At 40.0% G+C, this 15,596-nt stretch overlaps 1 protein-coding gene across 6 annotated transcripts in view; it reads right to left on the bottom strand.

The window, feature by feature from the left end:
* Positions 1–217: 217 nt before the first annotated feature.
* LOC115061625 (partitioning defective 3 homolog B-like) overlaps positions 218–15,596 on the bottom strand; it is a 180,095-nt gene continuing 164,716 nt past the window's right edge. For 3 of the 6 annotated variants that reach the window (XM_029530045.1, XM_029530046.1, XM_029530047.1), the window contains exons 25-27: positions 3,677–3,877; positions 2,919–3,029; positions 218–2,658 (exon numbers count right to left, since the gene is read on the bottom strand). In XM_029530045.1, the coding sequence (XP_029385905.1) occupies positions 2,544–2,658; positions 2,919–3,029; positions 3,677–3,877 (427 nt within the window). In that variant the 3' untranslated portion in view covers positions 218–2,543. Of the gene's footprint in view, positions 2,659–2,885; positions 3,030–3,676; positions 3,878–15,596 lie in introns of those variants that run through there. The other 3 variants (XM_029530049.1, XM_029530048.1, XM_029530050.1) reach the window with 2 other exon arrangements.

Genomic DNA, 15,596 nt, shown 5'->3' with positions numbered 1-15,596 from the left:
CCGATCCTTATCACTGTGTTTGCAAGCATGACCTTCACACTGGTGAAAAGAAGTGATAATAGCATGAAAAAGACTCTTTAGATACTCTTGGATATTTCTAAGTAATAACAAAGTTTCTACATTCAGGAGATACCTCCCCCACCCCCAAACCACAGAACAGCTGCTGCCCAAAGTCTGATGAGCATTCATTCTTTCCTCTGCTCTGCTGAACCACACCAGTGTGACTTACAAAGGCATGCAAGTTCATGCATTGCATCTTTTTTTTTTTTTTGCTAGTTCACCTCCCGCCATAACTACCTTTAATTTGTTCCTCTCAAACTCAGCTTTGTCAACATCCCTCTTTCCTTTCTATGTCCTTCTTTGCTTCTCTCTGGATTCCTCACTCCTATTTCCTTCTTCCTTCGGCCTAATTTCTTTACAGTCAACTCTGTTGCTCTACCTTCTGGCATACATTCCTCATTCTAATCAAAATCCAGTTTCTCTAACAAACAAATGACACAGTGTCACATGGGTTCCAGTCAAATTACCCTAAATATTCAGCCCTTATTGGTATTTCTTCCTCAGTTTTAGAAAAATACACGCAATTTGCAAAATCCCGAAATATAATTTTACAAATTGTATCTCATTGAAATGAATACTGCAAAGCTCTGTAGAATGAAAAAGCTTGACTCCAACTCTTAGTTATACTTAATTGATGGTTAAGTAAGTGACTAAATAGATATACACCATGGTCCAGCAGTGAGAATAGCACTCTGATGCCCAATTCAGATTTCACCAGGACTTGTGTGGACTCCAACACACAGTGACGCCTACACCACCAGGTCACAGTGATGTGCAGCCAAACTGCAGCTCACGTCAGACGCAGGAGACAAGGAGACAAAGTGGCTGTCATACAGAGAAAAAAACAAGCGCTGCAACTATACCTCACTCTCTCGGCGATTTTCTGCACCGTTTCTGTTCACATTGTAACAACTTAAACAACTTCACATTTAGCTCCAAAAGAAAACAAGATTATTACAAACACTGGTACAAGACAGCACATTTTAGTGGTTTGATAGTAGGCGCTCATTCCCAAAGGAATTGGTGTCAAGAAGCAAATACTATCTGAGTACTGAGTTACTCCTCATAGTGGAAAAGGCAGCATTAAAAAGTTTTGGGTTGTGTCTTGCAAATCGCAAAACGATCATCTCGTTCTTAGTGGTGGTTCTTTCCCAATGTCAAAGTTTAGACACTGATATTAACATAATGTGGTTGCCAGCTTGTTTTGTTTAAAGCAATGGATTATCTCTGAATTGGATGTATAATGAAACCAAAACTTGAGCAAAAACTCCAGTCATGGTGGAATAATTCACAGCACTGGATTAAGTAGAAATTACTGTGAAAGTGTAACCTATGCAACTTTATCCTACATTCACTGGAAATAAAACAGTCAGATAAACGTCAGTCAAATAGCGCTTCTTGCAGTGTGGCTTGAAAGGCCGTTATCCCGAGATAACACTAATGCAGAATCAGAGTCATTCAGAGGACCACTGGCCAGGCAGGCTTGGGACTTAGAATGTATCTGGTCCTGAATGAGAAGAGTATTTAAACCTATCCTTACATTTTGGACATAGATGAAAAGCAGTCATAGCATGATATTGTTAAAGGCATATTATTACACAGAGATAATTTATACAGTGCTCTACTGTTCTGTAGTGCACTTTAATTATTAAAATGCCTCCAACGGCTAAATAATAAGTTGAACAGACACGAATCAAGAGCACATCTGTACTTTCACAGAGATCGGTATAGTGGAGTTCTCCCTGTTTGGTGACTTGAGACTCTGAGGTATAAAGACGAGCTCTTCATATCAGTCACTGTACTTGTCCCCAAACTCTTAATGCATGGAAAGTTTTTATTATTCATTTGGATGATTTATCAATTTCATCAATGTATTATTTTGGGAACACAGGATTCCTTTGACTCAACTCACCCTCAAGAGGAGACTCGGAGCCCCACAATCACATTTGTTTAAACATGAAGTGCTTCAGTCATGAAGATAAATTTGGCTTCATCACACAGATGCACTGACACTGACAAGTGTTACTTATCTTTCAGAATGGCCATGAGACTTAAGGTTAAGCTAACATTAAACGCTACTTTTTGGTGTATTAATGTTTTGTCTTATTGGGGGAGCAACAGTAGTGAAAGTGGCGGTTCCAACATGAGAGGGTGCAGAAATGTTTATGCTTTTAGTGGGCTATTTGAAATGGATCCAATTACCTGAATCTGACTGATTTTTGAGAGGGACAACTTAATAAATAGTATATGTTGGAAATATTCAAAGCATTTTAAATGCCTTTAAACAAAAATACATCATTCTTTGTTCCAGCAACTTTTGTAATTAACCTCCTTTACCTGTATTTATACGGCCATGCAATTTTCAACAGCACGCCTTGTTGATGAAAATGGCAATTCAGTTGTTTGATATCTGTTTCACCGAAGCAGTGAAATGAACAATGAAATGTGAGGTTGCTTTTTTTCCATCTCTGGACCCAACTGGTTTACACAGCTGCAGTCATAGCATTCTTCTGTCTTGGGTTGGTTTGGTGTTGCTGTTGCTGTCTTCCTCCCTCCCCAGCGTAGCTGTACTGGTCTGGACTGGGATCCACCGGATGCCTGTACCGGTCAGACATGTCCACACATTTGTCATCTTAGTTAAAAGCTACAGTTGTAAACTTTCCAAACCATCCTTGCGAAGCGGAGACATACTTCAGACTTTACATACTGAGACCAAATTGCTTAAACTTTCAGAGTTTCACAGGGTTTAATTTAAAAGAGTTCAACTTTCAGATATTAAATGTGATGTAAGTTTTAAGTGTGTGATTTGTGATCTCAGAATTTACCTGGGATCGTCTTCATCCACAAAATGCCCCTACCTGTAGCCTCCACCCCCAGTTCCACGCATCATAGTGTCGTACCGCGGCCCACGAAGTGGAGGGGTAGGAGACGGGGGCACATCCTGTCGCAGGGGCCCTCTCTGCTGGGAGCTGGGTGCAGAAAACAAGGTGTGGTCAAGTAGTGTGTGAAAGTGACAACAAGAGGGAATTAATGGTGTAAAAAGGAAAGACACACATAGAGCAGTTTACAAGTTTTAACCCCCCAACGCCGACTGACACTAATTTGCAACAAACAGCTTGCATTACAGAAACAGCCCAGTTGGTTTGTGCTTATTCAATACTCACCTGTTTTGTTTCCTGTCAATGTTATGATTAATTCATTTTGTGTTTTAAATGGAAAGTTTGAGCTCTGTTTGAAATTAGATTAGGACATAGTTATAATAGTCTGTGTTACATAGTCAGGACACAGAAAATTATTTTGTAGCATCAATAAAACTTTCTCCACCTCCTGAGATGGTAAAATCTGTTTTATTACTATTGAACATTATGGCCTATTATCGCAAATTTACAACATACCCAGATTTCTATCTATTTCATGTGCTATAGTCAAATTAACAATCTCCCCTTAATTTAGGATCTCATTCAAAACAAAAACACACATTTTTTTATATACATTTATAGAAATTCAGGTGTTAAGGGGTTATTTCTGACCGTGCTGTACATTGGAACTGATGTTAGAGGCCGACTGTCTGTAGCATCGTGTGTAAGCACAGAGCACCAACCCTGTGTTTAAGTACCTTGGATGAGGGTAGTATCCAGGGTCACCTGGCCGTGGGTATTGTTGACTGGGAGGGTAGCCAGGATAAGAAGGAGCAGTCTGAGCATTAGGGTTAGGATAGGGAAGGGCTTGAGGGTATCCCTGTGGGGCCTGGGGAGGTCCAGCATAATGACCAGACCAGGGCTGCATGGGGTAGTCACCTGGCTCCAATGGACCCCGTCTGGAGAGGAGAGTATAATTTGAAAACAAATTATGCCAGATGAAAACACAAAGCAAAAAGAAAAAGAAAAAAGCCAGTTTCTGAAGCTATTTTCACTTTGCATTGCAAAAAAGACAAAAAGCAATTTAATGTGAACATCGTCCATTTTGTCCAACATAATATTATGAGGACAATCAGTAAAATATACATGATTTTTTATGCATGATACGGCTAGATAGGTCCCGGTTTAACCTCTTGGTCTGCTGGTAATTACTCACAATTAAACTAACCACTAACACTTTGTGAAAACAAAAACAGAATTTGTTGTTTTCTGCTCGGTCCATGAACTAAATGACTGAAATATTCATGAAAACCTGCTAAAATGTATTTGTTTTGCACTAGAGAGAAGCAAGATAGAGAAGGAGAAGCACAGACAGACCCACACACACACATACACACACACAGCCCTCAGCCCATCCTTGCCAAAGATCACATGGCAAACAGAATATAAGTGACATGTGGTAGTTAAGTAAGTAGGCTGGGCATCAGTTAACATGATGCATGCAAACACACACAGCTGTGGTAATCCAGTCCTGTCCTGTTAATAGATATCGATGTCTTCTGCCCAGTGGAAAGCAAGTACACAAACATGTGTCATTCACATAGCTGACATTACAAGGTATTACATTTTATCTCTGTCTTTCTGTCTCTCTTCATTTGTGTAGATTTGTCTCTCTTCCTATGTCTATTTACCCATCTGCCTCGCTGTCACTCTCCTCCCCATTCTGTCCTTTGAAATTTTGCTTTAGCCTTAATCCTTTCAATTTTCAAAGCAAGTTTATTCATGCTTGTTTGCATATGAGAATAAATGTTTGTAAAATGTGTTAGTAGTTTTGATTCTGTGTATATTTGCTCATTGGCTTAGTACATTTCAACATGGTGTGCAGCCAGCACTTTTGTTAAAACCAGCAGAGCCATATTAGTCTATGCAGATGTCATTATGATACTTATCACTGATATGCAGAGTTGAGTGGGTGGGGCTCCACACCCCCTCAACCAATCACAGAGCTGACCTGTTGCCTGTTGCCTGGAGATAATGGGAATGTGCCACAGAGACAGACTGACTGATTTGTGTATAAATACATACACATACACACACAGATACACATGGAGTGCTGGGGGTCTCCCCACTGACGCCTGTCTGTGGCAGTTTGGGTGGTCAGCGGTAGACTAATGTCTAACTACCTGCATGCCGATCATGTTTGGGATGTATGCTCCTGCCCTGTGTGTGTGTGTGCCTGTTTCGTGAGCACATTACATTTCTGCTTTTCTGTCAACTCATCTGTCATCTGGTTTTCAACTTATTCTGCTACATTTATTGTAAGTCCCTCCGAGCATGAGTCTCAGATTCATGTCTCAAATGTCTCCCTTCTTGACGGCCACAGCCGTTTTGTCTGCTCCTCTTCTGTTCGAGAGCCTCCCAACAACATGTCAGCTTGCCAGCTGCCCAGTCTGTCCGTGCGCCTGCCTGCTTTTTAGAAGGTTTTATGGCTACAAGTCTCCCTGCCAGCCAGCCTGCATGACTTGCTCTCCACCTCTCAGCCGGTATACCTGCGTCCATATCAGTGAGTCAGACTGTCACTCAGTATTTGGCCCCTGGCCACCATAGTGTCACCAAAGCAGAGATAAGATGGCTAGAGAGGTGACGGGCAGGTGATGAAGGCCGGGCAGAGTGGAGGAGAGAGATGAGAGGGATATTAAGTGGGGAGGAAGAGTGACAGGGAAGTGTGAGGGAGAGACGTTGATTAAAAACCATGATAAGAGAGCCGGAAAGAAGTGAAGGAGATAGGAAAAGGAGTAGTAAACAGCAGGGACAAAAATTCATCTGTAAACAGGAGAAGCGTCTGTTAAAAAATGCTTCAAAATGATTTATTGGAGTTCCAGGCTTTCAAGCACTTGTTAAATTAGGACAGAAGACTTCACTTCTCTTAAATGTAGCCCTGTTATATGTTTGGAACAAACCTGTAAATAGAGATAAAATGAAATGAAGCAGCAAAGATGGCGATGATGATGAGATAAGCCAAAAATGAGGAGGTGGTGGAATGGACGAGAACACAAACAATGAAGCAGAAAATTAAAACTGAATCATAAAAATGAAATTAATATGAGATCTGATGAGAAATCAGACGTACCAATAAGATGATGAAACTAGACTCCAATTCGCTCTTCACTTTTCTATGCTTTGGTAACTTTGGTGGCACCAGTGAAACAAGTTCTGCACTGGCAAGTATGATTAATGAACTGATGCTCGCAGGTCACTTGTGGTCTACTTAGATTTCAGTGATGCCCCTTCTTTAAAGCGCATCGGCCATCTAACAGTGATCACGGGAAGTCAACTGGAAAACATCTGGGAAATACTGACAATTTCATGGATCTCCAGAAGGAGTGGGACTTAACAGCTGCTGGATGAAATTTAGAATTGAAATAAAAGGGGGGCGGAGGGATCACTCACTTTTAATCGTCTAATTTATAGGACAGTTAAGAAGGTTGTAGATGTAACTTGTTCTTTTTAATTTACCTGGGTTGAAAGGATTAGCTGACTAAAGAAATGAAATAAAATGAATTGCCCAGATAAATAAAAATCTTGAATGCATTGTTTGCTGCTGCCCTACTGTTTTAAACAGTTGTAAACTGATTTTTTTTTTTTTTTGCTTTAATTGGGTTGAATTACACATGCAACTTAAAACAAGTCACATCAGGCTTTTTTCTTTTCACACTTTGTTTGCAGATGAAAAGATTAATTGATTAATTGACGAATGCTATCAATGCTGAAAACAATCATTATTCACAGGCTTAGATTCTTATGAGAGTTTACATATTTCATTTGGAGCAGATATCCAGTGGGAATCTTTTGGGAATCTCCTGCAAATCCGTTGGCAAGTTTGGAATTCTCCCTCCAGGAACCCAGAGAGCTCTGCACAGCAGCTGGGGATTACAGGGTAATGAGGATGGAAGCCATTACTGGGGCACACGCATTCACACACACACAAACACACACGGGTAAGCATACAGTGCATGACGTGAGACTGTTGCATAGGCATATACACACTGTGAACCTCAACATTTTCCCTAAACACACAGAGCAAACACACTTAGCTGAAATGCAGTGCTAGCTCCTAACCACCCCCTCCCAAAGCCCACATACACTGAAGGAGGCAAATTGCCACACAGCTGGAGAGGAGTTAAGACCAAATGAAGTGGCTGGTGGTCCGTGTGTGTGTGTGTGTATGTGCGTTAGAGAGAGAGAGAGGGATAAAAACAGAGAAAAAGTAATGAATGAGAACAAATTCCTGGCACATGCAACAACTAGTTTAACATAACAGAGTAATCAAACCAAAATGAAAGAACTGAAAAGGTTCCAGGAAGAGAAACACTATGGCAGACTAAGTTTGAGGTGAAAGTCAAATATGTAATCCATGTCTATGGATGACTCCTTTAATATTGTTAGGTATGAAGATACTGCACTTATGGGTTAGAAATCTGGAAGGATAATTAGAAATATTTCTCTGCAGGTCTGACAGTAATTGAGAGTAATGTGATCCTTTCCAATTCTCTGGTATTTAAGAGATTTCTGAGGAAACAAGGAGTTGTTATATGCCCTCTGCACCTGCCCCTTTCTCTCATAAACACACAAACTTTCACTTACTCTTTCTAAAAGAGCTGGATACAGCTGTTATACTCGTAGAGAAACACACGCACACACATCCAGAGACACACACATGCGCACACAGCCATATATCATCCCAGCCCGTCTCAGAGAGACACAAATATTTTAAAGAATGAGGGACAGGATGCAACGTTGTGACACAACACATTAAAAAACTCCTGAGAGACAATGACAGCCACATTGCAGATGAATTGTCTCAATAAAACTTAACACTAAAGCACAAACACAAGAACACAACCTCAAAATCAGAACAGAGGAGAAGTTTCAGATGCGAGGGTTATAGAAGGTGAGAAAGGAAGGGGGGGCGGTAAAGAGTGATATTTAAAATGAGTTTAAGAGGAGATAAAGTGCAGCAGTTTAAATTCAGTTATCTTCTTTATGAGTCTTCTTAGAGTTGAGCTCTCACCTTGGGTTGATATTCATTTAAAACCAATTCTAGATCTGAGGTTTGGAAAGTACTTCATATATTCAAATTGTATCCACTGTGTCAGATTCTTGTCAATGAGAGCCACGATATTTTGACAGGCTGGCAATAAAACAGATGAATAGCTCAAATTGTTCCACAACTTCTGTCGTAATGTCATTTCGAGAGCCACAGTAGAAATGGAGCTGCCATGATATAATGTCCCTGGAGTTAAACTAACTTTAATTTTGTTTCATCTTCCTAATGTGATACTTCATTATGAAGCTTTAATCACAGCAACATCACAGTCCAAACAATGAGGCAATAAAATCTGAAGTGAAAAATAATGAAGGCTAGAGAAAATGTTTTCTCTTCTTTCCAAGGAAGGGAAGGTGAAGACAACAATGTCTATTTATGTCACATTCTGGGGTTTTGCCAAATTCCATTTCTTATTGGTTTTGAACTGCTTAGTGAATTTGTCTGAACTTAATACATCAAAATGTGGTAAATTATAGCATCATAAAACTGATTTAGGACAGAAAATCCTGTTCAAAATCTTAAGGTTTTATTTTTAAACATTTTGTGACAGAAATGTGATATGATTTTTTTTATATTGGTGAGGCAGCAATGATACACCTTGTTTCATGTAATCTTGCCTATCAAATGAGGACAGAAGGTAAACAAATGTGCTGCTTTTGTGTACGCAGCTTCATTATGAACTTCAAGTTAGAGCTTAAAAACATTAGAAGAGTTTCAAGAAAATTAGACATTGCTCATTAATATGCACATTCATGCTGCAAAGTGCTTCAAAATCCAATTACATCACTTGATCCTCGGGGGGAATCCTGAAATGTAATTATGAAGTTTCTACCACTTATTGTTCTTCATTACTATGCTCACTAGCGTCGGTCCACACACAGAAACCCAGGTGCCATGGCTACCTTGTGTAACAAGAACAGCAGTGGTGGTAAAGATTTTGTCAGGCAGGCAGTTTAAAACCATTTTTAGGCATCAAGTAGGGAGGTACGGCTTCCATAGTGATTGGCAGTTGGCTTTGTTTGACTAAGTAAAATTACTCTAAGCTCCTGTGTGTGCTCACTGCACAGGTACAGTATGTGGCATCTGGAAGTGTCTTAACTCAGAGAAGTGAAAAAACAAGCTCTTAACAGAACACAGCCAAGTCATTAAGAACGGCGCCTGAAGCAGCAGAGAGAGTTTTCTGTTTTATTAAGAGAAGCCCAATAAGACACTAAGCTGTTTTCCTACTTATGGTTAAGTGGTTACATACTGTGTCTGAGGCTACGTGTGTGTGGCAGAGATGGTATTCTGTTGTTTCAGCTGTCATTGTGGTTTGCATTTATGCTTGCGCGTGTGTATGTGTGTGTATGTGACCTCCCTTGCCTCCTGACCTCTTGAAGTCACATGGCACTCTACTGGTTCCCACCAAACACTTAGGCAATGGAGTCAAAGGTTAAGTAAGGGTATTATCAGGCAGGATTAGGTGGCATACCAAATAGATAGACATAACATTCACAACTCTCCAAACCATTTGGTGAAGTTAACCATTTGGTCAAGGATTGGACCATTAGTGACCTCCCCAACTGCAGCGGCAGCAAAACAAACTAAGTCGGATCATTGTGCAGATCACTGATGTGAGTTAAAGCCATTGAATTCAGGATCTTTTATACCTTTTATACCTCATTTTATACCTCATTTTATAGAGGTGGATGTTCAATACAGCCCTCACATATACCTGTTATTTCTTGTTGATGTTGAGGATTATGAAAAAATAGGAATCAATGTTATATTATCAGGCATTGTTTTATTAACTAAAATGAAGAGGCAATCTTTTGGGTCTACTGATTTTGTGTGTCTACGTGCAAAAGATATGTATGAGGTACACCTCAGCAATAAGGAACAGGCAGGTAAAGAGCAGACTACTAAAGAATCCTATCTTCATCTGTATTCCTTTCAAACATCTAATGAAAAAAGGACAGAGAGAAAGCAGATGAATGTGGAGAAGATAGGAAGTTGATGTAAATAGAAGACAAAAATGTGTGTCTGCAGAGGGCTGACCCAGTCTCAAGAGGCAAAAGGGTGTGAGGAGGAGAAGGAAGGTAAAAGACGATAATCAGGACAATACCTGGAAAGAGCAAGACATGGGTTATATCTAAAAGATGAGATGAGAAGGACAAACAGAATGTTTTCCAAAAAGCTACATTAGCTGGGGAGGGCAAGGTGCTTACAAACTGTTATTGTCAAGAAAAAAAAGGAAGAAAACAAGGTAAATAAGTTTCAGGAGGAGGACAAAGAGAAGATGGTGAGGTGGAGGGAAAGGAACAGGAAGAGAGAGCGTTTAGATTTGAAAGCAGTAGAAAAAAAGATGATAAATTGGGCTACAAGTAGAAGAGACTGAGCCTCCCCAATGGAGGTCTTGTGAAGTTGAGAAGAATAACATGAAAGAGGGAGAAAGAAAAGAGCAGAAAATGAGAAGTAGGGAAGAATGAGTAACACAGAGATGGGGAAGCTTGAAGCTGAAGAGAAGAAAAGAATAAAAAAGATAGAGAAACAAGTACTGCCCTACAGAGAGCTGGCATGTTGAAGGTCAGCATCTGCTGAGAATAATAGACCCTACTTTAGAGGGACACACACACACACAACCACATGTTCATATTGTAATGTTCGAGTGAAAGTGAACGTCTTCCGGGTGCTTCTGTCTTTTTTTGTCAATAAAGTTTGGTCAAATATGATTATTCCATGTGAACATCTTGATTTGCATACTGACCAAACCATGAAACCTATATGATTACATTCCCCTGTGTGTGTTAGTGTGTGCGCACAGAGAATGGAGTATGTGGCTATCAGGGTTTGAATGTGTGCGACTGTGAGTGTGGATACAGAGTATTTAAGAACATGGCTGAACTGCTAAGAGAAAAAAAGAGACAAAGACAAGTGGGGATGAGATGAAAATGACCACAGCAGGATAAAACGAGAGCAAATGAAAGGGTACAGCAATAAAGCAAAAGTAAAAGAAAAATTGAGAACAAGGAAACAGGAGAGAACCGAATTAAAGTGCTTAAAAATTTGATTAAAAAATAAAAAGAAATATGTGAAAAGAAAGATAAAGACAGTACTGACAAAAACGAAAATTAGATGGAAAAAGGACAGAGGAGAAACCCATTAGAGGAAAGTGAGAGGAACTGAGGGATGAGGGCCTTCCAGATGGTAGGAGACTGTTGCCTCGGAAACACAGAGAGGGCAGAACAATGGGGATTTGGAGTGGTTTTTCGCTTCCCATCATAATACGGCCATGCCATTTGGAAACTCAGTGACAAAACTACAGCCAGAAATCACAGAAAATGACAATTTACCGTAGAAGGTTGCTCAAAAAAAAAAAGAAGAAGAAGAAGAATATATATATAAAAATCAAAATGTCCCATGAGAGATGAGCTGATGGATCAGAAAGATGCTCTATACGACCTCATCATCAGTGTCCTTCAGACCCTTTCTTGATGACATTGCAACTCTTCTTCCCACTTTTCTGTTAGACATGAACTCCACTCATAAGTAAAGTGTGAACATGAATCATCTTGAAATTGTCCTGTGAAAATGATCCTCTATGTCATGCTGAGGGCAGGACAGGGACAGTAATATAGTGACATAATGCAAACTGAAGAGAAAAAATTTGTCTGCAATTTGAAATTAGATCATTAAAAAAAACAACAACAACAACAACAAAATCATAATCTTTTTGAATTTAATGATATACTATTTTAAATAATTTCTGGAAAGAATGGAACAGTATAAGACTTCAGCCTGTGTCACAAAGTAACTTCAATTATTACGTCAATGTTCAATAATTTTTGGAGAAAAATTGCACATTACATGCTAAATGGGTTGACAAACACTAAGTTCAGAGGAAATGATAACCTTGTCGCAGAGAGAGCTCAGAAATGAAGCCTTATTAAACGCTGCCACATCAGCTTTTTGATACTTCATGGTGTAACAGACATAAATATGGACTAATCACATTAGCAGCAAAGTGGCTGCACCTTGTGAGCATCTGAATGAGCCGTGTACATCCATACTGCACAAAATTAGTCAACTAAAGGTGACATTTAGTTATGGGAGCCTCATACATAACCACTTATAGGCAGTGTAGTGGGTGACTTCCTGAAACATCATGAAATCCATTACTGCTAACACCATATCCCATATCCCATTCAAATAGCTTCCATTATATCACATCTTGAGCCAGTAAGGTTTCCCTTGACAAGATGTAATAGTTTCAGGCTGGGGACATTTTGCTCCATGCACAGCCATGGGATACAAATTGCTGACAGAATTGCAATCCTTCAATAGACACTAATTTGATACAGAAGGTGTACTGCAATTATATGTGTAGCAGGGCCATTCTATCGCATACCCACAAATAACAGATGCATATGTGAAGGCTTTTAGGAAGGGAGATACAGACATGTGTGACACCTAAAGAAAATGTATGGTTTGTACATAACAGCTGCTATTCCTCTTTCTACCACTGCTACATTGACCACGTTGCTGTTAATTTTCAGTTTTCTTGAAAACATACAGCGGATTTTCAAGTTTATTCATGAAGGCATGACATTGGAGTTGCAGGTAACATGCATATGTTCGTTCTCGAACTCAACTGCCATAGCTTTGCTGTTTTATTTTAATGTCAAACACCCGCCTGTTGAAGTAATCTGAGCTTTTTCCCGTTTGAACAGATTCATAAATCATCATAACAAATTCATGGTGCTTTCTCTTTTGAATCAAAGAGTTTGACATGAGCTTAGTTTATGCACACTCTCATGCTGCACATCATGGTTTTAGTAATGGGAAAAAAGAACTTTGAACAATCACACAAACAAACATAATTAGCATTTTACTATGTAATATGACTTTGAATTGAATTTGTAGAAAAAAAAAAAAAGTTTTAGCAGCAGTACAGGGCCAACAGATGGTCATTAGGCTGCTACCAGATGTGATCATTGCACAGCTGCAAATGTTGAAATTTATAAAGCACAGTCCATCGTCTTCCATCAGAAGTATGCAACAACATCTAGTTCCTTAATGTATTTCCCACACATCTGATTACTGACAAACTACTGTGAAGCACAGGCTGCTCTGAATATATGCCAAGTTCGTAAATGAAAGGAATATTGAATGAGTAATTAGCAGAAATAAGAATTTTGATTTATAACATTATGTGCAAAGAAAAATGCGCCGTCTCCATTGCTGACTACTGAAGATAAAATGCATCGTTCAGGTATTATTCTGAAAGAGTGAAAAATATATGCGTGTAAATTTCACAACGTGTTGTAAAACTCCTTAACTCCATGTGAGCACAGTATCGCTGAACACCACTTCAACTCCAAAAACCTGTTTAACATTCGCCAATTGGGACCTGAAAGAAAAATGTCCTCCCACACCCCCGGATCCTGACTTATGAAGGCATTTCATAGCCCCGTCATGCCGGGACCCACAGCTTCTGCAACACATTATGGGTTGTAACCTAGCATTTCAGAGTCCCTGATGAAGATCAAAGCTGAGAGAAGAAGTCTTTAAAGTAGCAACGGGAGAGCACATTAGAAATACTAGAAGTGAGGAACAAGATAGGGTCAAGAGAGTGAGAGAGAAAAGGAGAGATGGTGGAGGAGGGGAGGCATGATCCATGAGAGACAGGGTCTTTCTACATCCCCTACATGCCTAACAAACGAACAGAGTCTCGATGAGTCTGGAGACTTGCAGGAAAACAACTGGACAATGGGCCAGTTTGTGCGACAGTTACAAAGTGGTCTGGGAAACTCTCGGGCCTGACTGGGAGGTCTCCTCAAGAGAGATGGAGGGAGAGAGACAGAAAGAGAAGAGAGAGACATGTCCATTTCATTTCCCCACTCAGCAGGGTGAAATGATATTCAACAATGTCCTTTTCAGCCCAAATTTGGAGAGAATGGGAAAGAGTGGAGAGAGAGAAGAGCCAAAGAGAGAACAGAGAATAACAAACAAAAGGCCAGAAAGTAAAGGGAAATAAAGGAGGGAGTACAACTAACGGAGACACACGGCACAGTATGACATCTGCTTTCTAATTACTAATCATCTAATTATCATTATAATGAGGAAGTGACAGCCTTCCCAGAAACCTGAACAAGAATTCCGATTGGCTCTTTAAATCCAATAAGAGTAATAAGTAGGACAAATGGGAGAGGGTGTTTGACTAATCCAATTGGGTCAAGACAATGTTGGGAGCAGTGGACAGCTGCTGCCAAAAGACATGTTTGGAGACCAGAATCATGTCACAGGCCCATCAACAAAGTCTTCAAAACTGAAATATGGGCTAGTGGAGAAAAAGGGTGTCGTCGAACATCAGTAAAACAGAGGGGTGTGGGTGGGGTAGGGTGGTCTACTTTATCGATATGACTGGGTGGATTATATCGCTCCATGGAATCCAATTTACCTATTAAGCTAGTTTCCTTCTTTTCGGTCTCGCTTGATTAGATTGTTAAGGTCAATAGTTGTGCCACAATGTAACACTGTTAACAGTAACGATGAGCCTCACGTGTGCTGTGTTGATTGCTGACTTTATAGTTTACTTCTTTTCTCTTTTTTTTTCTCCTCTCTCTTTCTCTTTCTCCTTTGAATTGGTTTTTAATATGAAGATAACTGCGAGAGAAAACAGTCTTGTCTACACGTATTTGACTGGGTGAGAGAGAAGGGGGAGACAGAATTTGTAAATGGGTCAGTAATGGCGCACACATGTTAGGGGCGCAACCTGCTCATGCTGACCATGCACACACTCTGATAGCCATCGAACGACCCCAGAATGACTGAGGCCTGCACACACAGGTGCACGCCCACCCGTAGTGATAGGCACGTATGCATTCAAATCACTGACGTTATGTCAAACAGATGTACATTTACTCTCATACATTAACCCAAAATTAGAGAGCGGTTTCATGCCATGTAACCACATGTCTGGGTTTGATTCCAGCCAGGAATGTTATCTGAATGTCATACATCTCCCTCTTCTTCTCCCTCTCTTTGTTGCAGGTAATTTTGTGCTGTCTCCCAGTGCTGGGAAAGTGTGCTGTGTTGTAATTTGGCTGTTTTTAAAGCAACAAAATGTATATATTCCAACCTTAGTCTTAAATAAAATAGGATGAATGTCTTTGAAGGTTTAAAATTCTAATTCGCTGACACATGGGCTGAGGCACAGCGACACTTCAAGCTTCAAGCTCATTTCAAGCTGGGTCCCTTGTTTTGTTATAACGCAGCGCAGAAAGAAGGTGAAATGGAAGAAAAATGGTGAAATACAGAGAGAGGGTGACTAATTTGTGGGATGGGTGCAGGTAATTTCAAGAAAATGGCAGTGTAAGAAGACCTTGGGAAGATTTGAAGTGAAAGAACGTGCGGTGTTGTCTTCTCTTTCCTTTGCTGTGTTGTCAATGTTCCTCTTCCAGGAAAACCCACACCTCTCAGCTCTCAAGAGAAAAATACTTTAAAAGAGTAAGAGAGTTAAGGGTGCTATTTTCTGCATTTTGAGCACAAATCATTAAGTAGAGAATACAAGAGCAGGTGAAGTACTGAAT

This window comes from Echeneis naucrates, chromosome 21 (genome assembly GCF_900963305.1).
Source record: "Echeneis naucrates chromosome 21, fEcheNa1.1, whole genome shotgun sequence".
NCBI classification, from domain to species: domain Eukaryota; kingdom Metazoa; phylum Chordata; class Actinopteri; order Carangiformes; family Echeneidae; genus Echeneis; species Echeneis naucrates.
The sequence above is the reverse complement of the archived record's forward strand: the minus strand, read 5'-3'. Positions and strand labels throughout refer to the sequence as shown.